The sequence below is a fragment of the Mesoplodon densirostris genome, chromosome 4 (genome assembly GCF_025265405.1).
Source record: "Mesoplodon densirostris isolate mMesDen1 chromosome 4, mMesDen1 primary haplotype, whole genome shotgun sequence".
Lineage (NCBI taxonomy): Eukaryota > Metazoa > Chordata > Mammalia > Artiodactyla > Ziphiidae > Mesoplodon > Mesoplodon densirostris.
Window position 1 is genome coordinate 93,296,603 of NC_082664.1, and position 26,533 is coordinate 93,323,135.

The 26,533-nt window shown below is 39.7% G+C and overlaps 1 protein-coding gene across 1 annotated transcript in view; it reads right to left on the bottom strand.

Moving 5' to 3' along the window:
- FBN1 (fibrillin 1) overlaps positions 1-26,533 on the bottom strand; it is a 254,966-nt gene that overhangs the window by 69,666 nt on the left and 158,767 nt on the right. The window contains exons 24-38 of the mRNA XM_060096792.1: positions 24,803-24,928; positions 22,790-23,017; positions 20,942-21,067; positions 20,694-20,822; positions 19,750-19,875; positions 19,408-19,533; positions 18,097-18,219; positions 16,707-16,832; positions 14,586-14,711; positions 6,588-6,710; positions 6,311-6,433; positions 4,742-4,867; positions 2,825-2,947; positions 955-1,077; positions 495-659 (exon numbers count right to left, since the gene is read on the bottom strand). Of these exons, the coding sequence (XP_059952775.1) occupies positions 495-659; positions 955-1,077; positions 2,825-2,947; positions 4,742-4,867; positions 6,311-6,433; positions 6,588-6,710; positions 14,586-14,711; positions 16,707-16,832; positions 18,097-18,219; positions 19,408-19,533; positions 19,750-19,875; positions 20,694-20,822; positions 20,942-21,067; positions 22,790-23,017; positions 24,803-24,928 (2,019 nt within the window). The remainder of the gene's footprint in view (positions 1-494; positions 660-954; positions 1,078-2,824; positions 2,948-4,741; positions 4,868-6,310; positions 6,434-6,587; positions 6,711-14,585; positions 14,712-16,706; positions 16,833-18,096; positions 18,220-19,407; positions 19,534-19,749; positions 19,876-20,693; positions 20,823-20,941; positions 21,068-22,789; positions 23,018-24,802; positions 24,929-26,533) is intronic.

Consider the following 26,533-nt stretch of genomic DNA (forward strand, 5'->3'; position numbering starts at 1 on the left):
TTTTAGAAGACATTATGTCCTTAAAATCACACTCTAAAGCTTTCTTTCAAGGCATACCATAAGAATGGAATGATTTTCCATTTCATATTTGCTTAGTTAATTGCTTCTTTTTCACCCAGGGAAACTCCCATCTGTCCTAGAGCTTCTAAGACTAGCCAATAGATGACAAGAGGAGAGATCAACGTGTCCTAATATAAGTAACCTAGCCTGGAAAATCTTCTTTAAAATACTGCTATCTTCTTTTCACTCAGACAGAAATGAGATGTTGCCTGCCCTACTTGACCTTTTAGTGCAAGCCAACTGGAGACTTGTTCTGACTTCCAAATTGGGAGTGGGATTCTTCAACAGGGCTGGAAGGACTGATCTCCCCTCCCTGATTAAAGAGTAGAGACCAGTGGCAGCTCCCTCCCTCTGTGGCTTCTATTCTCTGGAGCTAGAAAGGAGAACGGGACTGAGCTGGAATAATAATAATAACTAGGAGGATGTCCACTTACATGTGTTCACAGCGGGGCATAGCTCACAAGGAGTGCCCCAGGCTTTACCCAGAGAACAGCAGCAGGAAGCCTTGGAAACACCAACTCCAATTTCATTGCTACAGGCTGTATCTCCATTGTCTCCTCGAGGTCGAACATCCAAATAGCAATTTCCAGAGCGGGTATCTATTTACCATATACAAATAAAAAAGCATCAGGCAAATTCTTTCTACGTAAGGGTTGAAAATTCAAACCCACTTCCAAGACTGTTTAATAACCATAATTTACTAAGAAACTAAAAAGTGCCCAAACACATATACTGGGAATTTACCTAGAGAAAAGGACCTGAAAGTATAAACCATATTTAGGAAATGTTTAAATTTTTATACGATTACTTTTTAAAAATTTGAGAATGCAACGTTCAATGTTGCTTTAAAAATAACAAACGGTATGGTTCTCTGAAAAGTTTTTAAGATCTTACCAACACAGCCAACTCGAGTTGGATTCAGCTCAAAATCGGGTGGACAATCACAGGTATAGCTGCCTGGGGTGTTGACACAGTTCCCACTGATACACGTGGTTGGATCCAGACATTCATTAACATCTAAAACCAAACAGCAAAGGGCAGAGTTATCACCCGTGCCAACACGGGGGAAGGCATCACCATAAAACGGTAGCACCAAATCTAGGGCTCCCAACTAGAATTTTTAAGAGTTTCCAGTTGTAATTACCCCTAGAAATACAGTCTTCCACTTCTGAAATAAAACCCCTCAGGAAGGAAATATGTCATAGTCTTTGGTCTTTTTCCCCTGGAACACATTTAGCATTCAAATTTGTCATCAGGAGAAAATATAACTTTGGAACTAGGAAAAATATTTCAGTGAAGGTAACTGAAAGCAAAACACTACTGTGACCTCGGTCAACCAAAACTTCAGACACGGGTTTTAAGAAAACATATTTAATATGTGCAGCTTGTTATTTTATCAAATGAGAGCAAGATGTCCCAGGGAACCGTCAGTTGCCGGCGACTTCTGCTGCCTCCCCCGCTGGGCGTGCTTGCCTCGGTGCGGCTGAGCACAAGCACAAACACACACACAAGGCTTAGCGTGTTTCTGCAGGCCTGTTAAGAGTCTCTCTCCCATCACTGAAGCTGGGTTGAATATTTCCCTTTCAGTTTCTATTCCAAAAACAAGTACAGAATTCCAGATATTTAAGACATGGGTTTTGGCGAATTCCACCCCTGTGCAATCCTTTTGTCTATTTTGAATACTTGTAAAATGTTCAAGAACAGACACGCTGATTCAGAGAGAAGAGACTGGGAAATGAGGATGATACTTTCTGCTCCGGTCCTCCTGCTCGGACCCGGTAACCCTCTTGGAGGTTCCACTGTGGAAAATTCTTTTGCTCAAATTGCATGTGACCTTAGAGGGACAGGATAGACTAACAGGAATCAGGGTAGGTAGAATGATGCTGGTGGGGATTTGGAGAACTGAGGAGAAGGCATGGCGGTGGAGAGGTGACTTCCTGCTGTGTGCTAGAGGCCGGCTTGGTGTCATAATAGTTTTTTGAAAATCCAAGAGGAGTAGGTGTGCTTGGGCAAGAATACCTTAGTCCTGAGCAATTTCAGGGAGGTGGTCATAACTGGAGAGCCACTGAGTCACGGCTTGTTTAGACAGCTGGAAAAATTAGGGTTTTCTTGAAGTCCTGAGCCCATACAGAATGGAACTATTTCCTTAGTATCCTTGAATCGAAGGGGACGCTAGGGTGGAGAACTGAAAATGGCTCTCAGAGTCTTAACTCAGTGCTGAGATCAACCAGTGAGGGTCTACAGAGTGCCCGCTACGGCTTTTCTAATTTTTTTTTTTTTAATGGTCCTGAAGAGTTCTTTGCTCTACGAGAAAATGATCGACACACTAGAAGTGGGCGGCTGACTTCTAGGTACCGCGTTCTCTGGTGACCACCAACAGGCCAGGGCTCGGAAGGAGTGGGTGTCTCAGCAGAGAAGTTCAAGACAAAACCCATGATCCCAGGGCACAGCCTTCAAAAGGAAACTCTCCAAAAATGTGCCCAAGGAGAAAAGGCACGGCAAGCCCGGAACATGCCTCTGTAACCATGAGCTCGATTCTAGGCTACTAACTCTGCACCTTCAACTCTCTTCAACTTTTCCCTCTGCATGCTCACATCTAATCAGTTCCAGGTCTGAAGAAATTTATTCTGTGGTTCCTAATGCTTCTTCATCCCTGCTTTTCTTCTGTGACTCTGCGCATATCCCTGTGCGATCCTGCAAGGCCCCAACAGCTGGGTCCCCTGGGACGCCTGGGAGCAGATTTCCAGGCAAATGGATGCCTTACCTGTGCAGTTCCCCCCGCTTCTGTCCAGTTCGTAGCCGATCTCACACTCACAGCGGAACAGGCCAGGGAGGTTGTGGCAGGTTCCAAAAACACAAATGTTTGGAAGAGAGCACTCATCAATATCTTGGGAAAGGAGGAAAAGGGGGAGAAATTAAATTATTTTCTTTGCTAAAGAAACTGCCTAATGTAATTAGGCAAAGGATGTTATTATTAAGAAAATGAAGACTATCTGACATCGACCTAGGTCCTTCTCCTATAGACTTTCAGATATCTGTCATCTGTAAGGAAGTCTCCTAGGTGAGAACTTTTCTCAGCCCCTATGACGTGCCAAGCAGTGGGCTAAGCATTTTATGTATATGTAGCTCATTACGGTGTTTTGCGTAGCTCCACATTGCTTTTGTGAAGTTAAGAGCCAAACAAGCCAACTTAGACTAAATTCTTTGGTTGTTCTTATCTATACATTCACTGTTTTTGTTGTGAGTTAAAATGTTAAGAACCACAAAGGCTTTGTGGTAACTTTTATCATCAGTTTTTATAGTTCTCTGTGTTCCTAGTACCACGGTGTGTGTTTGCAGTTGTTGATGGAGATCTAAAACCTGCGGAGGCTTTTTCCAGGCCTCTGTCCCTGCCTCACATTAACATACTGCTTGTGTAATTGGCACGCAGGCACATCTGCAGCCTTGAGACTGGCTTTTAATAGCCATGAACACTCTGCCAGTGATGATTTATATTAAGAACAAACAAACAAACAAAACATTCCCTTATAGCATTAAGGGAAGCAAAACTTTCACTGTGCCTATTTCTGCTCCCAGAGGTGGCATAGTACCTGTTTTCCTTGGATGTTCACAGTAACAGAAGTAAACAAGGCATCAGGCACATGATCAAGAGCATAATTAGTTTCTTGCCTCAGAGGAATTTTATATCAAACTCTGCCTATTTCATATAAACTGTATAAAGAACATCCAATGGTTCCATAACAAAGAAAAGTATTTACATAGAACTATATGAGGGAATGAGTATACATGTCACAGCTAAAGACTGACTTGGAGTTAATGTCCTAGTAACAAGCAACAGCGATTAGTTAAGACATTAATCAGGGTCTTGTTTAAACCTCTACTGTCAATCGTTACCATGTGTTTATTTCTACTGAAATTTTTTCAGTTCACTGTGGTCACTAATTCTTCTCAATGAGGGATAATGTGCTTACATTTGACAAGTGTGGGTAAAGAGAAGAATCTTGTGTTTCTTAGTGGGATCCATCCTCAGCCAGCAGGCTCTCAGGACACTTCCTGTCTGACCAACACTTCTCGGGAAGATGGAGCCTTACGCTGAGAGACATCTTGACATATGGTATCATCCCTAGGGGTTCCTTACTAAGTGGATTTGCGAAAGACTGTTCCACGTTCATATGTATTAGATATTTGGAGACCATGTGAGACATAGCCAGGACATTGCTCTACCTACAGACAAGACTATCCACTCTGCTGTTATTTTAAAGCCTTTATTTCTAGAAACAAAACCATAGCAGAGATTAAAAGCTGTGTTTCCATATTTGAAAAGAATCCTTCACTATCAGGGCACCAGCACTTTGAGCTCTTTCCACCAGCAATGGGGATGAATATGCTGCACTGACTTGGGTTATCCCCATTCTCCTATGACTAATGGGTGTGCTCTTGCAAACCATCTGGCCAAGGCTGGATGTGCAGCTTATGGCCCAATAGCTGAGATTTTCTCTACACAAAGAGAAATGGTCCAGCTGGAGACCCAATCTCTCCACAAACTGAACTGACCAGGTTAGATGGGAAGCCAAAACACAACTTGGTGTAAAAAACAAACAAATGAAAGGCATCAGGAATGTTTAAATAAACTGATCTCATCAGGCCCTGCAAGGCCCCCGGCAGCTTGCCCATCACTTACCTTCACAGGCTTTCCCATCAGCACTGGGCACAAAGCCCATGTCACATTCACAGCGATATCCTCCCGGGGCGTTTAGGCACTGGCCATTGCCACACAGATTCAGATTCTCAGAGCACTCATCAAGATCTACAGCCAGAAACACAAGTTACTCTTCCTTAGGAGTTTTCTGATTCCTCAGGTCCAACAACTTTTATAATTGTCAGCTTCCTGAGGGTAGCGGTATTTCATCATAATTTCTACTTGACACATTAAACTCAATTTTTCCCTTTTGAATACTAATATTGAATATATAGTAAACATGGGGTTCAGATACAGAATCCTGAATGCTAAATTATCTCTAATGGGTAATAAGTCAAACAGATCATTCCCACTAAGACTTTTGCAAGCAGGATCATCAACATGAGGACGCATCCATGACAGGAAATAACATGTCATGGTTGTGCCTGATTCTTAAGCTTCAGGCTCTGCTCAGATGGGCAGCAAAAGACCTAGAATAGCAACTATAGAGGAGACCAAAAATTCCTGCTTAATCTCTTCTGAGTTTTGCTACTAATCACAGGTGTTAAATATCAAACACATGAACCATACATGCCTGGTACATGAAACTTGGAATATTTTCTAAAAAGCAATGGGAAGTTTTTGATGACAAAACTTCATTGGGTTAAGCAAAAACAATTTCAAGTACGATAAAACTTTTAGTGAGCTAAAACAAAATCCAGATAAATCACTTACTGGCCCTCAGCCCCTTTTATGTTTAAATGACTTCTTGTGAGCAGAGTGCTCAGGATAAACTGATGCTTCAGGTCCTATGAGCTTCTATGCTACCTAACGGCCAATGAAAAATGTACCTCAATATCTTATATAATACCAACGCACTGACTTAAAAAGTGCTGTCTGTATATACATGGTCATGATAAGTGTATATATCATATCTTTATAATCATGCTTCTAATCATACATATTTAAATGTATGTAATAGTTCACAGTAATTCTGTGACTATTCATTAGCACTGAGAAGAAAATTTCATTAATATATTGTAAAACTGGAAGTGAATGAATTCCTTTCAAAGCAGTTATGAAATTCTTACTTATACTAATGTGGGATGATAACAACGATGGCAAGTGGAAGAAAAATATATGCTGTTGATCTGATCCAGAATGTCTAATTTCTTTTCCTCACATAGGTCCCTACAGCAAGTTCACACTTGGTTTTAACATGGAAAACAAGTCAGCAGTGAGAAACAGGCACAAAAATATAAAGGCTAAGGGTTATGAAAGGAAGTGTGATTTATTTTAAACTCATGACATCATTACATACTGTGACACATATATCAACTATATAACTATATATACATCTATGTATATATATACTTAGTTTCTGAGGTCTCCCTAATTGAGTCAGCTACAAATTTCCATTCCACAGGAATGTCGTTTCAAGTAACCAATATTTTCTGTTCCAAGTTGTCTATAACTGACCCAGCCTTCAGAAAAGAATTGATGGTTTGAAAGACATGGAGCACCTTGCTTTTCTGACTGCCGTTTACACAGCTGTTTCCAACAGGAGCCTACCTGTACAAGTGAAGCCATCGCCTGTGTATCCTTCCTTGCAGAGGCAGCGGTAAGAGCCCATGGTATTCTTGCAGTCTGCATGTTGGCTGCACATGTGGGTTCCATTGGAGCATTCGTCCAGATCTTAAGGAAAGAGGTCACACATCATTATGAACAGAAAATGTGACATTTATTAATCAGTAAAACACAAATTAAATTTTTCATTACAGAGTTGATATTTTCATGTTTATAATCCATGCAGTTCATGAGAAGCAGTTTCTGTTATTTTCCAACCCACCAGTGCACTTAATGCCATCTCCAATCCACCCGGGGCTGCAGCTACATTTGAAGCTTCCTGCCGTGTTGGTACATACAGCATGTCTGTCGCAGTTGTGTGCTCCAATTTCACATTCATTGATGTCTGGAAAAATAACCAGTGGTTTAAAAAAAGTTTAGCAAAGGTGCCTTTTGGGTCTTTTAAATAACTTAGCAATATTCAAAATTTGACTTGCTTTCACATTTCTCACAGTATAACATAGATTGGTTTAGCATCCACATGTATATGCTACATAAATTGAACAGATTTAAATTTCAATTTATAAAGAACAACATACTGCTACTTGCTGTTGTTAACTCTAATTATTTTCCATTATTTTAATGTAAGTGTCCAGCCACTACAAAACAAAACGAAGCTCCTTCCAGTTGAAGATCTTAAAAAGTGAGTTGCCTAACATTCTATCCTATTAATGCTCATGGTCATTTGTTTCTATGCCCAATACTTTTATTAAATCAACTATAGAGAAATGATGCACATTGCTTTCATATCTCATATAGACAAAGGAATACAATGTTGTTGGCATGTTAGAAAACTTTTTCAATCATATTCTGTACACTAAATATACTTTATTCTGAAATGTAAAACACTGTATTATTTAATCACGCTTTATTTCTATAAAAGTTTTACTTTAGGTATTGCTAATTCAAGCATTTGCAGAGAATATTCCTTAAGGCAGTGTGTGAACTATCTTTTCTCTAGCTAGCACTTTGGGACCCAAGGCTTCTTGCATACTTCCTGTAAAACTCAAGTCAATTCAAGAGAGATTTTTCAGTAAAGGGAGAAACAGATTAGGGCCACATTGCTAAAAGACTTCAAATTCTCAAAAATTCTCCATTCTTCAAAATTCCATTTCCAAATTTAGCCAAGATAGATTCTATAATATAAAAGCATTATAGAAGAGAATATATGTAGAGAACAAATGTATGGATACCAAGGGGGAAAGGGGCAGGGTTGGAGGAATTGGGATTGACACATATACACTACTGATACTATATATAAAATAGGTACCTGAGGGGAATATACTGTATAGCACAGGGAACTCTACTTAATGCACTGTGGTGTCCTAAATGGGAGGGAAATCCAAAAGGGAGGGGATATATGTATATGTATGGCTGATTCATTTTGCTGTGCAGTAGAAGCTAACACAACACTGTGAAGCAACTATACTCCAATAAAATTTCATTAAAAAAAGAGAAGAGACTATAAATTATAAAGTAAAATATGTTTTGTTTCCTGTGATATTGTGATTTATAACAAGAAGTGTATATTTGGTCTTTGTCCTGTTTCTGGCACAGAACTCCTAAAACCCTTGGAATTTCCTAAGTGCTAAGAGTGAAAAAGGTGTCTTTTGTTATGTTAATGAGGTGACGTTTGGAAAGCACTTAAGGATGGGGGGCAAGGTCAATGATTTAATCATTTGTGCCTCTGTCATAAAGCCTCTAGAAAAACCCCAAAAGATAGGGTTTGGACAGCTTCCAGGTTGGTGAACAGTGAGGATCTGGGGAGAATGGCTTGCTCAGAGATGGCATGGAAGCTCTGTGCCATCTCCCCACACCTTGCCCTATGTATCTCTTCCATCTGGCTGTTCTGAGTTATACTCTTTTATAGTAAACTGATACATCTAACGAGTAAACTGGTTTCTTGAGTTCTGTGAGCCACTCTAGCAAATTAATCAAATTCAAGGAGGTGGTGGGAACCTTTGATTTATAGCCAACTGGTCAGAAGCACTCATAACAGACAACCTAGACTTGCGACTGGCATCTGAAGTGTGGACAATTTTATGGGACTGAGTCCTTAACCTGTGGAATCTGACACTCTCTCCAGGTAGGTGGTTGTCAGAATTGAGTTGAACTGTAAGACAGGGAGTTGGTGATCATTATTGGAATTGGTACCAGAATCTTATTTCCCCAAATTGATCTATTTCATAATGAAAGACAAGCACTTAACCTCATAACCAACTTTTTCATTAACTAAGAACAAGAACTCCTAAGTATGGATACGATGATTCTGTATGGAAACCAACGTCTAACATAAAACTTAGGTTAAGAAGGTAAATCTTGGCATATGAAATGTTGCAAGAATTTTCAGTGATCACTTGAGTAGTGACATGAAAAATAAACTGGACAAGCAACTTCTGTTTACCCTTTTGTTTACTTAAGAAGCCCAATTAAATGATTTGAAAGTGTATGGAAACATGCTGTTTGCCAAATGTTCCATCTGAAGTTCTGAAATGGTCCTGAGATCTTTGGCTTTGTTATAACTTCTAGAGCAAACACAAAATAAAATAATGTTATTTTTCCTACAAGAATAGTTTGCAATATCACTAATAAGTATAAAATGAAAACACGCCTAGAAGAATGTTCTTACAGTTACAACGTATTGTGTAGGTGAATTTTAATGTAACCTTGGCAGCCACATGAACTACTGAGTTATTAAGGCAGGTCAAGGGAAGCACATACCAGGCAGCTTTAAACTTGTGACTGGGAGCTTTAATCAACGGACTAATTGAGCACGGCACATTCCAAGGAAATGAGGAGGAAGGCCAGCCCAGGGATAATAGTGGTAAATAGGCAGGGAATTCAAGAAAGGAAGCCTGACCTAAGGGCTCCCAGGCAGGGCCACAGACACTTCTTTCTTCCTCAGATAATCACTCCCCTCAGAGTTAATGATGCAAAGCACCACTCTTGCAGTGTGCCGCCATAATGTCCGTCCTTTATTTGTCCTGATCTCTGAGTTAGGTAGAAACAATGACTTTCGATTGCCTAAGTGATGAAACCTCCAGATGTTAAAGAATAAAGGAATTTTCTAAGTGCAAAGACCTTAGAATTTGACTTTCCTAATCTTCAGTTTCTCAGAGAAGGAAACCAAAGAGGGTCCCCAAAGGCATGGGAACTTGTCAGGGCCCCAAGGTCAGTGAGGGGCAGAGCCAGAAGCACCTGGAACCCAGTTTCCCATCCCCTGTTTGGTGCCCTTCGTCTTGAGCCACAGCTGCCTAATCAAGCTGATTTCTTTAGTCACATCAGGACTTTATTCTAAGTCCTGATTAAAGGTCTGCTTTCAAAATCTTGGCGGTATTAACAGACTTATAGAAGTATTCACTAATCTTTTCTACTAAGTACAATTTTCAGAGATGATCATAGCCTGTCAATCTAGTAATCCTGTTATCTTTTTCTTTTCAATTTTCTAATGTCCAAAGATGCTCTTATTTTCATGTGGGTTTTTTACCTTCCATATTTAATCCTGAAATTAAGAAAATAACTATTGTGTTTTAAAAGGAGAGTCTCCCTCCTTTTTGTTATCATGAATAATATATGAACATACATTTCTAATTCAAGAAAATATTTGCCATTGTACCACAATGTTTTCAGGGTGAAAATAAATTATATTTGCAAGAGGCCGTGTACTGTGGGCTTTGGAATAGGAGGGAAGAGTAACTCAGGTGCCCATATTCAATTTTCCATTTTGTGAATCTTTGTATAAGTCATTATCTCAATGGCTTACACTACCGGTATGTCACAAGTGAATTAGAAAGACTTGGTCATAATGTCTAAAGGCATCTCTGAATAAAAGGTTTCTTCACGTGTGTGTGTGCATGTACACACCAACTATTATTCATTAATTGTTTCCACGGCAGACTTGTGCCTAAGACTGTACTTCGTTCTAAAAGCAAACAGAAGGGGAAACTGAGCCATAAGGGAAACAACCAAACAAAAACACCATATTCAAACACTCCACTCTTCAATAATGTGAGGGAAACATAGCACACGCTTGCCAAGAACATCTCTTTCTGTACAAATGTTCTCTTTCCCCCACAAGTTTGCTCCAGACAGAAAATTCCTTTTTAAGATTAAGCACACGCCAAGAAAAGCAAAGAAATTCAAATTTAGGGCTGACACTGCAACCTCCTTCACCCCACCAAAGCTCCCTCACAGAGACTCAAAGGTCCTACTTGCATGGCTCTCGTGAAGGGCAAGGGTGTGGTCTGAGCAGACCCCATGCACAGGTTCTGGGTGTGTTCCACTTGAATCTGACATTCGAGAAAGAGATTGTGCTCTGAGCTGCTCTGGCTTCCTCTGACAGTCATGGCGGGAGAGGCTGTGTCACCCACACAAACGCCTGCCTTCCTGCCATCTGGGCATCAGTCACGAGAGCCCTAGTCCAGCAGGGCTGGCACACTGTGGAATCTCCTTGGTGAGGCGTTGGGGAAGAGGGCGTTAGGGTGAATGGAGAGGCCAAACGTGAAGGCTACTTGGATTTTTCAGTTTGGACCCAAATTTGAGCCACGACTATTTAACTGAACACCCACAGAGTTTTCACAGGCTGACAGCCAGTGGAGGACAATTAGCAGTGATAAGGAGCTGGCAGGAAATGAGGGCAAATTTTCACTGAGTGCTGGTGGTTTTGAAGTACGTGATTCTCTTTCATGGACTATACCCACAGCAACATGTCTCTTATGAAAAGCTGAACGACTGAGAAATGGAGTTGCTCAGCAATCCTGATATTTTAACTGAAAACAATCCTGATTTTAATTGTGTGCCTTACTCACTGACTGAGTGAGTCAGCATGTGATGGTAGGTACATTCTTACAGATTAGCATGAGAAGGCCAGGACGCACCAAGGATGGCACCTAGCAGCAGTCTAATTTTTCTTCTTTCAATTTGTTGTCTGATTACAATTATGTAGAATGGGCATCAGAAGCCTTGTATGTGTGGGCCACAGAAAAACTGTAATCCAGCCCCCTTAAGCCAAGGAGAGAAGAGATGTGTTCTAGGTTACAGGAAAATGTCCATTCTCCCTTCATTAAATTGAACGTTCCCCTCAGCCATATCCACGATTTGAACAAAGCTTAAGGAGAAAAAAGGAACACTTAACATCTGTGTGGGCTGGGAATGTAAGTCAGTGGGTGGATTCTGAACACTGCTAAAGTGATTGGGGGGGAAAAAAACATGTTTATTTGTTAAAATGGAAACAATCAGTAATGACAAGGGAGCTGAAATATTTAGACAAAGCTGTAATGGAACCCAGAGGACATTTTTTAAGTTCTTGTGAAACAAAGTTCCTCCCTATGAAATAGCATACATATTTTTATAATTCCTTTACAAGGTACTCATTAAAATATATGTGTACATATGATATGTATGTATACATATTATATATGTATGGAAATAGAAGTAGATATATTTCCCTTGTCTGTCATTAAAACATATTTCCAGGTCTGTTCTTCACTGTTATTTGTTGTGAGGCTTGCTTGTCCCATTAAGCAAGATACATATCTCTATTTACATTAGTTGCCTGGGACATTATAAACACTTGTCTTTAACATACTATCACCAAGGTAACCTGATGGTATTCTAAGTTGTGAGTGACACAAATTTTAAACTAAAAGCAGGCTAAAAGAGCCCTAGTTACATGGGATTCAAAAAACATTTTGGCTCAGATTTTTTAAAACTTGTTTTTGAGTATACCAAACTTGCTGCCAATTCCTGTTTGTGTAAGTCATTTCCAATCAAATGTGATACCCTTGGTTGTTAATAGCAGGATTTACAGAGAACCTCTTTTTCTTCCTGCCCCTAATACACCCTCTCCTTCCATACTTCACTGCAGGGCTGCTTACCCAAGGGGAACACTTGCATAACCATGGAGCACCCTGGTGATTTCTTCAAGCTCATGAACCAGTAAAAGAACTAGGAATAAAATCCAGAGGTCTACTCCTTTACATGAGAATATCACATACCATGCTACTATGATATCAAAAGGACCATGAAATTCAATTCTTCTCCCTACAGTACTAGCTGAATTTTATGCAACTGAAAAATCATTTTAGGCTATAATTTAAAAGTGGGAAGGGGGATGTTGGCCCTTGGGGAAAGATACAGAATATTTCTTGGACTTCAAATCCATGTTTCTGTTCATGTAATTTACTAAAAGACCGCTGTTCTTAATGTAAAACTGGTGTCATCTCATCTAATGTGGAGTACATAGCTCTCGTCACTATAGTCTTAGTATCTGTGCAAACTCAATTATGAAAAACAAGCCTTTCAATATACAGAGTAAGATTTTCCTTCTCTAAACTGATTTCAAGCATATCAGTAAATAGAAGTACAGAATTTTGCTAGACTAGAAGTTATGTTTTTAATTAAAATGGCTTCTAGACACTGTGTCTATGTGTCTCATTTTATAAGGACAACAATAGCTACTATTTACTGACCAGCTACTGTATGCCAAGCACTGTGCCAAGGGCATTACATGCATTATACCTCATGTACCTTAAGTGATATTAATGTTGCATGAAAATTTAAGCTTTCTTCATGATAAGAGGCCTAAAACAGTCAGCCTCTGCACATGCCTCTGTTAGCGGGAATTTGGAGCATAAAATTCTAGAGATCTTTTTCTTATAGGGAATGAAGACTGTCCCATTAGATTAACTTCTCCCTTCATAAGAATCACGGTTCTCTGGGTTGACTTGCAGTGAGTTCAACCTTGCCAAACAATGGTATTAGCCTCTAATAGGTAAAATGCAATATAGAACTGTCCAATTTTCCCCTGCATTACTACCAGACCAACACCCCTTACCCTAAGTCCTATATTTTTAATGAAAGCTAAAAATAAATCTTGAACCACAGATATGCTGATATAAGCATCATTTGTACCCCCAGAGACCACATGAGGACTAGAGATTTTAAACTCTGTGCCATTTATCAGAATGGACCCCTAGACATGCTTCATATGAAGACTAATATAGTGAGCATGAAAGCATTCTAGCTACATGCTTCTTTTTATAATTTGTCTAGAATCTGTCATTTTTGAACTAATAGTAATTTATTGGTGATGTCTGTATATCTGTATTTGAAACTTTGCATAACTGAACAGTTTAAAATGGTAATGCATATATTGGGAACTTTCTTGAAAAACGCTGATATAATTAAGAAAAGGATCTGTACCTGTACCACACTGCCAATCTGCAAATATTTTAACGTTTGTTTTAAGTCACAATGGCTTGCCAAACTGCCTTTTGAAATTAAAGTCTATTATTTGTAAAGAAATGATGCAGTTACCTAATTCAAGCCCACCATGGTCTCCATTATGTTTTTTTTTCCATTATGTTTTAAATTATGTTATATGCCATAATCTGTTTTGTTACTATAGGTAACTACAGTAAAACTTTATTGTTCCATGTACTAAGCATCACTGCCTCAAGTATGAAAACATCAATTAAACACTTAGAAAGAACAACATTCACTCAGAGTGACTGCTTCCATTTGATGTTTAACAGAATAATCTCCTACAAATATTGTGAAAAGACCTTATGTGCTATTGGTATTAAACAAGCAAAATTAATGGTTTAATTTCTCACTTCATGAGATTTGCTAAGTCCCACGAATAAAGACTAATTAGGGCTAAAGCAACTTAATTGAAAAAAAGCACATTAATTTAAGAAACTAGAAGACTGATGAGACTTGATGAAATATATGAATTGTAGGATGTGTTGGGGTTTTTTTTCCACATCTTTATTGGAGTATAATTGCTTTACAATAGGATGTGTTTCTTTAAAAAGTAATTTCACTTATAAAACCTTAAATGAAAGGGTTGGCAATGGAGGCTATTGGGAAAGGTCTGCTTTAATAAAGGGATATGTTTGGTAGTTAGCACGTTAACTACTTTGATATAAAAATGTTATTTTAACCTCATAAAATGTTGATATTTATAGTGTTATTTATGGTGGTAATTTATCTCATATGCCTTTTTTTCACAGGTAAAGGGAAAAAAACCTCACCTTAGATCCAATCTAAAGTATGACAAATTTCAGAGAAGTGCAGGCTAAGTTAATGAAAAAATACTAACAAAATGCTTTATAAGGTAATTAAAATATTAATAGTTTTAAAACTTATGTTAATCTATAATTACGGTAGCAATCTCTTAATCACTTACGGTTTTATTGTTCAATTTGAAAAAACATACCTGTACAGCCAGTTTTTCCTTTCTTGCCTGAATATCCCATATCACAGTGGCAGATAAATGAGCCTTTAGTGTTTTCACAGGTTCCACTTAGGCAGATATTTGGATTCAGATCACATTCATTGACATCTGTAAAATACAGATATTATTAGTACATATAACCATTTGTTTGATATCACTGAAAAATTTCCCCTGAGATAAAGCAACTATGACAAACAAATAGAAAAGATGAAATGTTTTCACTTAAAAAAAAAAGTATATTTACGTAGCCCAATTCACATTTGCTTCCTACATTGAAGGCTAACCCTGCAGACCTGCTTTTTATCTGGGCCACAAGCAGGGGGTCAAGTAATCAAATAAACTGACTGACTCGAGGTTGGGGATAGAGCCTGTTTATGTGACAGTCTAGAAAACTTTTTAAAACAGCATATTCCGTTGCAAGATGAAAATTTTAATTCAGACTGCATGAGGCCAACATTTTAGTTCCATATCTTGAAAGAAAAGACAGATAAACTAGTAGTCTTAGTGCAGATAGTTACAAACTTCACTTCTTTCCCAAATTAAAAATTGTCTTTTTTTATGACATTCATTTTAATTTCTAGGACTTCACAAATATTCGGTAAGTGTTTTTGAAAGACACAAATGTGAAGTGATTTTTTAAATTTCAATTCTAGACTCTTGCTTCTGGCCAAGATGGAGCAATAGGAACCAAATTTACCTTCTCACCTAAAATAACAACAACAAGAAAGGACAATTTGCCAACAAAATCAATGATCCCTGAGAGAAAAAACAAACTAGGTGGGTTCTACAAAGGCCCCAGAGTACTGTGTAGGGAGATTTTTAAGGCAATGGCATAGGGAGGGGGATGACAGATGGAACCAGGAAATGTCCATGAGCTGAAGAGGTGAGGGGGAAGGCCAAGGTAGCTAGAGTTCATAGCGCTGAGTAAAGGACCGAAAAGAGATGTACAGAGAGAGAGAAGGAGAGAGAACTCCAGAGATCTGCAGAGGGTCCCAGTCAAGCACCCAGATGAGTAGTGATCAGTATATTCATGAAAGGAAACTCTCGAATCTGGAGGAAGCACCATCCAAAAGAATTAGAGGGAACAATCTATCAGAGTTGCCAGAAGGCGTAGAATTGTGCCTTCTCCTACCAGCCAGACTGGAAAACCTTGTAATTCACAGGGAAGTGAGTAGAGTATCCAGAAGGATCTTGCCTCAGCAATAGAGAAAATTAGCCCTACCCTAACTGCTGCTTAAAAGCTTCAAAGCAAGACTTTGAAAGAACCGATCTGTTTCCAAATAACTTAACTATGTTCCAGAATAAAGCTTAGGAATACAAAAATATTCAGAAACTAGTAAGGCAAAATTTATAATGTCTGGCATCCAAGCAAAAATTACCAGGCATTCAATGATGGAGGAAAATATGGCCCATAATGAAGAGGAAAGTCAATTTATTGAAATGATCCAGAATTGACACAGGTGATAGAATTAGTAGACAAGGACATTAAAACAGATTATTATAACTGTATTCCTGTATTTAAAAAGCTAGAGAAATGATTGGACATATTAAGTAGAGACACAGAAGATATAAAAAAAAAAAAGACCCAAATCAAACTTTTAGAGGTGAAAACTGCAATGTCTGAGATTAAAAATATACTAAATGGGATTAAAGGCAGATTAGATATTACATTAAAAAGTCTGACAGATTTGAAGACAACAATAGAAACTCTCCAAAACAATCCATTCTAGAATTTATTGCATTCTTGTCAGAAATAAGTTTTGCTTGCCTTAAGCAAACAATTTAAAAGCCTAAACGCTAGTCACAGCAAAAGGAGGGTTAAGTGGACAGAAATAATGCATAGACATAAAAGAAATGTCTTTTGGTCACTGGAGTTGACCAGTGGTTAGCTCAGTCCATACAACATATCTGACAAGAGCATCATATCACAGTCACAAGAAAGTTGCTTTTTGGAGTGCTAGCTTTGGATTATGATTAGTACTATGCTCCTAAATATTCTTACTTTTCCCTTAGGATCTATTCGCTACCCAAACAAATCTTTATGTAATTTAACAGTCCTTGTGAATAACTAGCAAACTGGAAAATTCTGTCTTTTTTGCTTACCTACACAAGTCTTCATGTCTTCAGATGCCATGAATCCATCATAACACAAGCACCTGTACTCTCCAGGTATGTTTGTACACTGACCACCATCACAGATATTGGGGTTATCTTCACACTCATCAATGTCTGCAGAGAATAAAACCAACAATGGCATGTTGTTGATAGGGTTCCATTAATCATTGATGAAAAAGTTAAGTGACCCAAGTCAAGTAAACTCAGCCTGCTCGCATAAGACTGTTAGCTCTGAAATCCAAATGACACTTTACATAAATTATCTCATCAGGTTATCTTGGGTAAAAAAGGGGAGAACCATTTTCAAGATTTATAACATACAGTTCAGGATGGAGGTCCACATGCACTTAAAAGACCATCATTTAAAAAAAAATGCACATCAGTACTTGGTACATACTAAGTGTTCAATAAATTAGCTACTACTAGTACTACAGATGTAATAAAATTTTAATAAAATGTAATAAACATTTAGGTAAAGTCCAAACTCAAGAAAAAAAAAAAGACCACCATTTAATTGGCACTTTTATCTCTGATACAAATTTATCATTCAAAAATGATTATGAATCTTATTTTTCTAATTGTCAAATTTAAATGCCTAATGCCCATTATTTGCTGTTTTACAGATATTTTAAGGTAAAAAATGCTTGAAATAAGCATATCTGCTTAGATTTTCAAAATTTAATTTTTATAGCTAAATTTATATCTAGGGCTTTTAACGTAGATTTTACTAGGTCCAATAAAATAACTTTGGTTCCTAAACCTAAGTTTTCTTCTTAACCTGAGCCAAAATTAAAATCTACATTACCCACTTCATTTCCCATCTCCGGCTGATTACATGGCTCTTCTAGCCCATGTGATACAACAGGCAGTGTAAATTAGACCAGCAGTTCTCAAATTTTAGCACAAATCCAAAATCACTTGGAAGGCTTGTGAAAACAGACTACTGAGATGCCCCCATAGGAGTTTCTGATTCAGTAGGTCTGGGGTGGGGCCTGAGATTTTGCATTTCTAACACTTTCTCAGGTGGTACTGAGGCTGCCCGTCCAAGGAACACACCCTGAGTAGCACTGAAATAGGCCATGAGATCAGATTCTTCAAAACTCTGATCAATCAAGAAAATGTAGTTTATATTCCACTTATTGAGCATGTGCCAGGTACTATGCTGAGTGCTGTACATACTCTTCCACACAGGCAATCTGAACCCCATTTTACAGATGAGGTATCAGATGCCAAGGATCTTCATCGAGGACGCACAGCCAAAAAAGTGACAAAACAAAGATGTGAATTCAGGACTGTCTGACTCCGAAGCCCAGGCCCTGAACCACTCTAATAGGGACCTGCTAGTGAGAGAGTTCCCAGGAAGCTAAAGCTGACTTACCAGTGCAGGACCTCTGGTCAGGCATTAGTGCGAATCCTGGCTGACAGCTACATTCATAGCTACCTTCAGAGTTTGTGCAGAAGGTCTCACAGCCACCGTTCATTATGCTGCATTCATCGATGTCTAAGAAAAAGGAAAATAATATCACCTTCCTCTGTGTTTGTGATGATGGCACATGTTTGAAGTTTCCAGGTATGTATGGGTCAAATAAAACAAAACAAAATACAAAATTATAAAAGCATCCCAGGGCAACTGCAAGTCACTGCGTTGTTTGGTTCCTTCAACAAATATTAACTACACACCTACTATGTGCTACAGATGAGAATCTAACAGTGAATGAGATGGACACTCTTCCTGCCTTCATAATATTTACACTGCAGTTGGGGAGTTAGATGAACACAACATATGGTGTGCCACACACAACGCAGGAGAAGTGCTGGGCGCTAGAATTCCTCAGTGACAACAATGGGCACGTGGGTGAAATTCTCTGGGTCACAGATTCCGTTACAAACTTGACATTGCATTTGGCTGAGGTTCCAATCCTTTTCAAGGACCTGAGCTGGAGTTCTGAGTTGTCCTGGGCCATGCTTCAGAAGAATTTGGGCTGATTTATGATTCTGGGTAGAAACCATGTGAGACTTGGCAGTTCCACATGGGGTATACCTCAAACCAGGCAAAAACTGGCTGTTTCTACAAAGTTTCACTTTGACTCTAAAGCCATGGGACTTGCTGTGCCGCTCTTCCCAGCACAACTAAACCTCCTAAGGGCCAGCCACAAAGCAAAACGCTTGTCCCACAAAACCTCATTTTTAAGGACTGCCAGACTTGGCCTCTATTGCATTGTAAGCTATAAACATGCTATGGTCTTCTTCCCAATAATTATTCTTTGGAATCTCTGAGCTGCTCCAAACCACCTAAGGGTGGAGATCACACCCTAAGCTTTCTGTCTTCCTCCCGGCACTCACCAGGCTCGTTTATTTCAGGCGGTACTTAGTAATCACTGGCTGATGTGCTTGGGTGTGCATAGGCAGAAACAAAGCGTGTGCTACCGTTCACTAGTCAAAGCAGCATGGGTCAAATTATACTTGCTAGAGCTAAAACACTGTACAGCCTTCATTGAATTGGTTCTTTAAACAGATGGGGGAGGTGAGATCTAAAGATCGTGAGCCACCATGAGAAGACCTTTCCCTCCAGGAAAACAGGAAAGATTAAGTAAAAGTCACTAGCGATGGAAACAGAACTCAGAGAACATTGCTTGAGTGCTTTCGAAAGAGACTAAAGAAAATAAATAACATACCATACAGAACTTACCAACACAAAACAGCCTGTCGGGGGTGGAGTGGTAGCCGGGGTTGCAGGCACACTGGTACTTCCCTATGAGGTTCACGCAGCGGCCGTGGGGGCAGAGGTGCGCGCTCAGTTCACACTCGTTGATGTCTGTATAGAAGATATGTATAACTGAATCACTTTGCTGTACAGGGGAAATTAACACAACATTGTATATCAACTATACTACAATAAAATACATTTTTAAAAAAAGGAAAAAAAAAAAAAAAAGAAGATGAGAATACCAAGCACCCAGCCGTAAGCCTCGGGCTCTGGCAGGGGTGTGGGCCAAACGACTGCCGGCAGGTAAGTGGTCTTCCTCCTTACCTATACATGCTGAGATGTTGGGGGACAGCTGATGGCCCTGAGGACATTCACAGCGGTAACTTCCCTCAGTGTTTAGGCACACGCCTCCTCGGCACAGCAGAGGATCTCTCTGACACTCGTCAATATCTGCAAAGTGGAAATGACCCCTGTTGAAGCTGTGGGTGGTGGTCCTGCCAGGGCCCCATGACCAGGCCAGTGCACTCATTGCCCAGTTGCTGGGAGTTCTGGCTGCTAATGGCTCACAGGTTTCCTTGTTGGAGAACCGCTATCCACCTCACTCAGAAATGCCTGGGAGGTGAGAAATTACACCCCGCTCCCATGCTGGGGGCTGCCCATGGCCAATAACTGCTTGAACTGACGTGCGAGTATAAAATCTCAGCCTCCTGGCCTCGAAGTGGGACCGCTCTCCGGTACTATTCACACTCCAAGGCCCCTGTGGGATCAGGTTAAAGCTAAAATCCAGTCGAACAATTGGCTTCTCTTCTTCCCCTGCCCTAAGCTGCTTCCCTCGCTTCTTTACAGGTTCCTCCTAAGAGCAATCCCTCAAAAAATGCCCCCATCTCAGTCCTGTTGCTAGGGAACCTGATCTAATGAAACTATCTTAATCAATCTCCTTTTCTAAAAATGATGAACAGAAACCCTAGAATGTGACCCCTAATATAGCTTATGTTTGAATTGTTCTCTCTTCCCTGGGGTGTCTATTCCAGGTGTTAAACTCACTTCTCAGGGACCCATACCTGGTGTCTGAGGCCACCCGCTGCCCCAGAGCATGAAGTCCCTCATTCCTTCCACATGTCAGTCTCCCTCTGCCACAGCCCAATGCGTGACTCACTGGTCAGGAGACCAGCGCACTGGGGGAGCAGGAAGAACCGACATAGGCGATGAGTCACCGAAGCTTCTTGGAATGTTTCTTCCCTGGGATGATCAAATGGTCACGCACTCACCCATGCAGTTCTTCATCATCATGAATCCACTCTCATAGCCTTCATCACACTTGCACTCAAAGTCTCCGGGGGTGTTCACGCACTGGCCTCGGCCACAGAGGTCGGGAGATATGCGGCATTCATCGATGTCTGCACAAAAGCAGCAAGTGGCAGCAGATGAGCCTCAGGATAGCTTTACTTCTTGTGGCAACATGTTTAAGACCAAGAGTTCCAAAGGGTGTCCCTCCAGGGTGAGCCCCTTCACTGACCTGTGCAGTTCCTTTCTTCAGAATCCAGAGCAAAGCCACTGTCACACCTGCACTTGAAGCTGCCGATGGTGTTTCTGCACTTGCCATGGGTGCAGAGGTTGGGAATCATCTTGCACTCATTGATGTCTTCAAGGAAAATTAAATGTGGGAAAAGTCCATAAGTGACCAATCAGGAGATCTCAACACCCCATTTTAAACTCAGGAGGTAAAAAAAAAAAAAAAACTCAGGAAGTTAGAGGGTCTTGGTCATACTCATTTTAAAAAATGTGTGATGATCCATGAGAAATAGGACTTTGTAAACAGATCTAGACTTTTAAACTTCTACATTTTATAAAGTATTATTGAAGAAGTAAAGAGTGGGTTTATTTGGACTTCTAAAAGCCCAGCACACACCAAACGCTGAACTATTTGCTGAATGAAAGAATAAGAAATTCTAAACCACTAGTGTCTATATGTAAGGCATGTGGAAGATTTTCAAATATATTGTCCTACAGCAAGCAATTGAGTATGTAGTGGAATGAGATATTCACTTATGCTTTCTGATGCTTTTTTTAATACCTAAAAATAAGAATTTCACAGGAGATGCCATTTATAATTTTAATTCCTTACAAATGATGTATACTATTTAAAACATGTTCTCAAATAATGTGTACTAATTTAAAATATTTTCTCAATTAATATGAAGTTTGCATTAATATAATTAATGTGTATAAGAATTTCTTGGAGACTGCATATGTAACATGTAATTTGAGTAATCTGAGTTTCCCCTTTTAGGGTCCTTTCTAAAGCAAGACCTAGAGCTCAAGAAATACAAGTTCATTTCTACCTAATGTCATGAGATACAGAACTGGCAGATTAAATCTCAAGAACATCTAGTCCTTCTGCGGTAATGGATCGCCACAGCTTTTGTAAGCAAATCATCCAAGTTCCTTTTAATTTACTTAAGAGACATTTCAGAGGGCTGTCTAGAAACTGTCTCTCTAGACAGTATAATTTTAACCCCAGGACTTCTTGAACAAAATGCTCAGTAGAAAAAAAAGTCTATACCTTTTAATATAAGGATAATTAAGTGATATTTATATACTCATTTCCCATTTTTAGAAATTTATTTGATTATGAAGTATAATAAGTAGGTCCAGACACAATGGGCAACCGACACTAAACTCTGTACTGAGAACATAAGCTGGGCCTCCCTGAATAATCGGAATTCTGAGAAACCAATTATGATTTTTCCATATGCTGAAGTAAACAAGGTCTGTATCATTGTGCATAAGAAGTTAACTCAATTTTGGAATTAGATTAAATCTGTAACTTCCTTTTTTTTTTTTACATGGGTTTTATAGCATAAGAAAATAAAATTTGAAATATAAGTCACTGGAGTGTTTGCCATAGGAATGAATTTTGCTGTATTTGGACAAAGAGGACCTGTCACTGGGTTTCTCACACTGTTATCTATAGTCAGGGGGACCACAGTGACTTGGATGCTTCAAATCAGCAGATAAAGGTTACCTCTAGGGCTTTAGTAGATGGCATAAACATCTCCCAAGAAGATTTTTCTTCCGTTTATGCTTAGCTTTAGGATAGTATTAAAATCTATTTAACGCTTAACAGTGACTACATGGGAGAGGCAAGTGACTCAGGAAGACCTGAGATGTAGAAAAAGAAAATCCGTGACAGACTGAACATTTTGCCCTATAAAATTCAGCAATCAAAGAAGGCAAGCTGAAATGATCCAGGGATGACCGCATTGATGACATTCATTGTAATTCTGTCAGTAGAACTCTGTGCTCCTGAAAATGCATCCTTTTGACCTAACAGAAGAGTAATCAACCACTGAAACCACTGTACCTTTGAAGAAAGGCTTTCCATTTGTAATTTCTTTTGTGGCGAATCCGGGTCCTCTGGGACAGAGTTCCTCATACTCAGGTGTGTTCCTCAGGGGACACTCCTCGCATTCCTCGGTCCCCCAGGCTGCCCCGACGGAGCAGCAGCAGGCGTCCATGCGGTGGCGGCCAACCACGGGCAAGGTGCACTCCTCATCCTCGTAACCCAGGAAGCAGGTTTCCAGGCGGATATCTGCCAGAGGGAACGAACGGAGGGAAGCTGAGGAGAGCTGCTCTGTTTTCACTGCCTCAAACTGCCAACGTTGTGTTAGGCAAAGTACAGGACACATAACGATTTACTACAAACTTATTGACTGAAATTAATTTTTTTTCCTCCAAGGAACCTAGGCTTGGTGGTGGGTTTTCCTTCTTAATAAAGGCTCTTAGCTGGCAGCTCTTATTTACGTGCACCTCTTCTTGCGGCAAGTATCCTTTGAACTCTAGGTATTTTCTGATAATTCTACATAAGGAGCAGTATTCGAAGAACTCCTGCAATGCTCTTTTGGGAGATGTTTTCTCCCTGTACAGACCATGCCTATTACCAGTGCATGCACTCCATGATGTCTTGACATCTCCTCTTTAGCTGAAAGCCAACTGCAGTCTTTATTGTTGGAGAACATCTCAGCTAGCACCAGCACCTTTTTCTCAGATCCACTTCATTTTTGGAGAGGTGGAATAGTAAACTCTGAAATGAGGACTGCCCTAATTGTGATTAAAGAGGAAAAACAGCAAAGAAAAGCCATCCACTCCTCTTCTCAAGTATTTCTTTCACCTCAACATGTGCTTTTGTGCACATTCTTCTGGATACTTGTGGGAGTGTGAGCTTCCTTTGAAGTTAGAAAGCTACTGAAGCCTTCTGAGCAACTTCGCATCTGGGTTGCCTCTATTAATTAAGATGGTTAATTTCAAAATGAATCCTAAACTAAATACTGAAGCATGTTTCAACTGAAGAACCTGGAAAAGCGTTCTCATTACACGCTGATACCTCCTAAACAAAGAAGCTAAGACTCAGAATAGGATTAACGGACATCCATAGTTATGAAAAGACTCCAGCCTCTGAATTCCAGCTTTTCTATTCTGTATTGCTTACATTATAAACTATAAAGCTTTATATTTAAAGGCTGATTAATCCTAATTCATAAAGGATGCAAATCCCTTAACTGCATGCCGCTCTTTCAACCACCTACAGTGGTCCTTCACTAAAGATGCTCTTCAGAGTGGTTTCAGATACACAATATGGCTAAGCATCACCTCCAGAGTCATGGACTCTGAAACCAGTGATCCAAAGGACATATTCCTGGCAATCAGAAGCCATAGTAGTAACACCAGAATAAGCCAAAGACCCCACAAGCATGACTGTGGGATCTCAAATCTGCTGCCACTATGAGTCCACAGGGCAGCTTTCTAAGAATTCAGGGTTTGGTGTCCAGTCTCTTCCACATCACTGTCACTTGGGTTCTAGCAGTTGTCATGGAGAATCTCATCATGGCTGATATTGACAACAGCCTTCGTTCCCTCAGGTTCACTCCTCAGGCTGTTACACTCTTCACTCCTGATACCCACAAGAGTTTCCTGCAAAGACCTGTCCTTCTGGCTTACAGCAGCCCTGCCTAGCAGGCTAAGGCTACAGTTTCCAATTAAGCAAAAGTGTTCTCCTTACCAATCACCTAGAATTCTCTGTCCATGGCCCATGGAGGGCAGATTTAAGACCTCTAGAATAATAACTGTGATGGATAACAATAAAGAACTAAAGTTCCTCTTCACTGACATGTTCTCTACTCTTTTTATAAAGAATGAATAAAGAGCTGAGTCAGGAAGGCTACTTGTCCAGGAAACCACAATGCATCCTAATAGAAATGCTGAATTTGGGATGTGTGTGTGTCTATACTTGGAACCAAATATTCAGCTCTATCTTGTTAACTGAGTTTTTAATAATCGTTAAGAAATATTCATTAGAAAAGTAATGAACAGTATTTACCTAGGCAAATCCTCCCTGTGGCATCCAAAGTCATCCCACTGGGACACTGGCACTTAAATGATCCCTTAGAGTTAACACATAAGCCATTTTTGCATACTCCTGGGAACACTTCACATTCATCTATATCTATGAAGGAAAAAAAAAAGCATGAAGTTAATATATCTGTATAACATCATTCTACTTCATTCCATTCATGGAGTCATATTATTACCACAACGGAAAAGATCATTTTAAACCTGATAAGTTTATAAAACTAGTTTGCCTCCAAATAATTCATGTAGAATTTCTGGGATGTTTGAAAAGCAACCAGATTGAACCCACCTATTACCAAAGATATAACAGTTTCTCCATCAGTCTCAGGGAGGGAGCTGGTGGGAGTTCTTGGGAACAGGTCTGGGTACAATAGACATCTCAGGTAAGGCTCCCAGGGGCCGTACAATTAGCTTTATGAGACCAGAGGGCTGCAAGTGAGTAGAGAAAGAGAAGCCTGGTCTTTCAAACTAGCAAAGAAGAAGTAGCTTGAAAATGAGCATAGAAAAAAAATCCATCATCGAGGAATATGTGGGGCCAGTCAAAAGAGTCTCATTTGAGAAGTGCTGAGACATCCCAAGAAAGTGTGTATCTAGTTCTAACTCAGCAATGGTCTCAGGCTGTTCTGTCAAAGCCTTGGTGGTCCCAGCCTGAGTTGGGGAGTGGTGGAAGGTGTGCATGTTCATTCATTCATCATTCACTGCATCTGTCTCAAATGTACTAGTCCTGCCCAGTTTGCTTGATGGAGAGCATTATGTTCTCTGCACATTGTTTTGGAAAAATACTCACCATCAAGTTAACCCAAAGAAAGGCACTTACCTGCCAATGCCAAAAAAGGGGAGCGTTAGTCAAGAAACTCACACACACTGTGTCTCTATTTAGAAGAAATAACTTTCCAAGCCAGGGATGTTGAAAAAATTATTCTAAATCTTTCCTCATAAGAGAAATAAATTGGGAGGGGGAAATTTACCTTCTTCGGGTTGTTTTGTTTTGTTTTGCTCTGGCCACTTGTGTACCAAAATGTGCTGCTGAGGTCAGATAAGTTATTAACAGTGGGTCTGGACCAGAGAGAGGCCAAAGGATTCAGTCATCATTTGGAAAGCAAGACCTTGGGTGGGGGATGTAGTGTTCCTCTTTATTTAAGCTGAGAAAAAAGTTCATTTCATTCCACATATGGGACTAATTGCTGTTTTAAAATTTTTTCAGCTGCTGTGTCATGTCATGTTGTGTTAGTCACCCTGACCTATGTCTATCTGGGACTCCATGAGAAAAAAATCACAGGAAACTGGAGAGAATCCATGTAGACTTTCAAAAACGAGGCAATAGAGTGTGTCCTTCTCATCATCTGTGACCATGAAACAAACAACAACAAAAAAAACCCAGGACAAACCAAGAAAAATGCAAATTTTATAGCCTCATCAAAAACTTCCTTTTTTGTCTTCCTCATAGATAGCAGTTTGAAATTGTAGCCACTCAAAACTATGGTCAGCCTAAAGCATTTTCAGCCACGCTGCCCTTTGACCACAGTGATCTGACGCTGGCAATAGCATATATGCTTGTGAAACTCACGTCTGTTCATGTTCGGCAGTTCTCATTATTTTTTTTCCCCTGCTACACATTTCTCACTGGGAAGTTATATGACAGCTTTATCCAGTCCAAGTTAACACAAGCATTCTTCATGCACACAGAAATTTATGATTT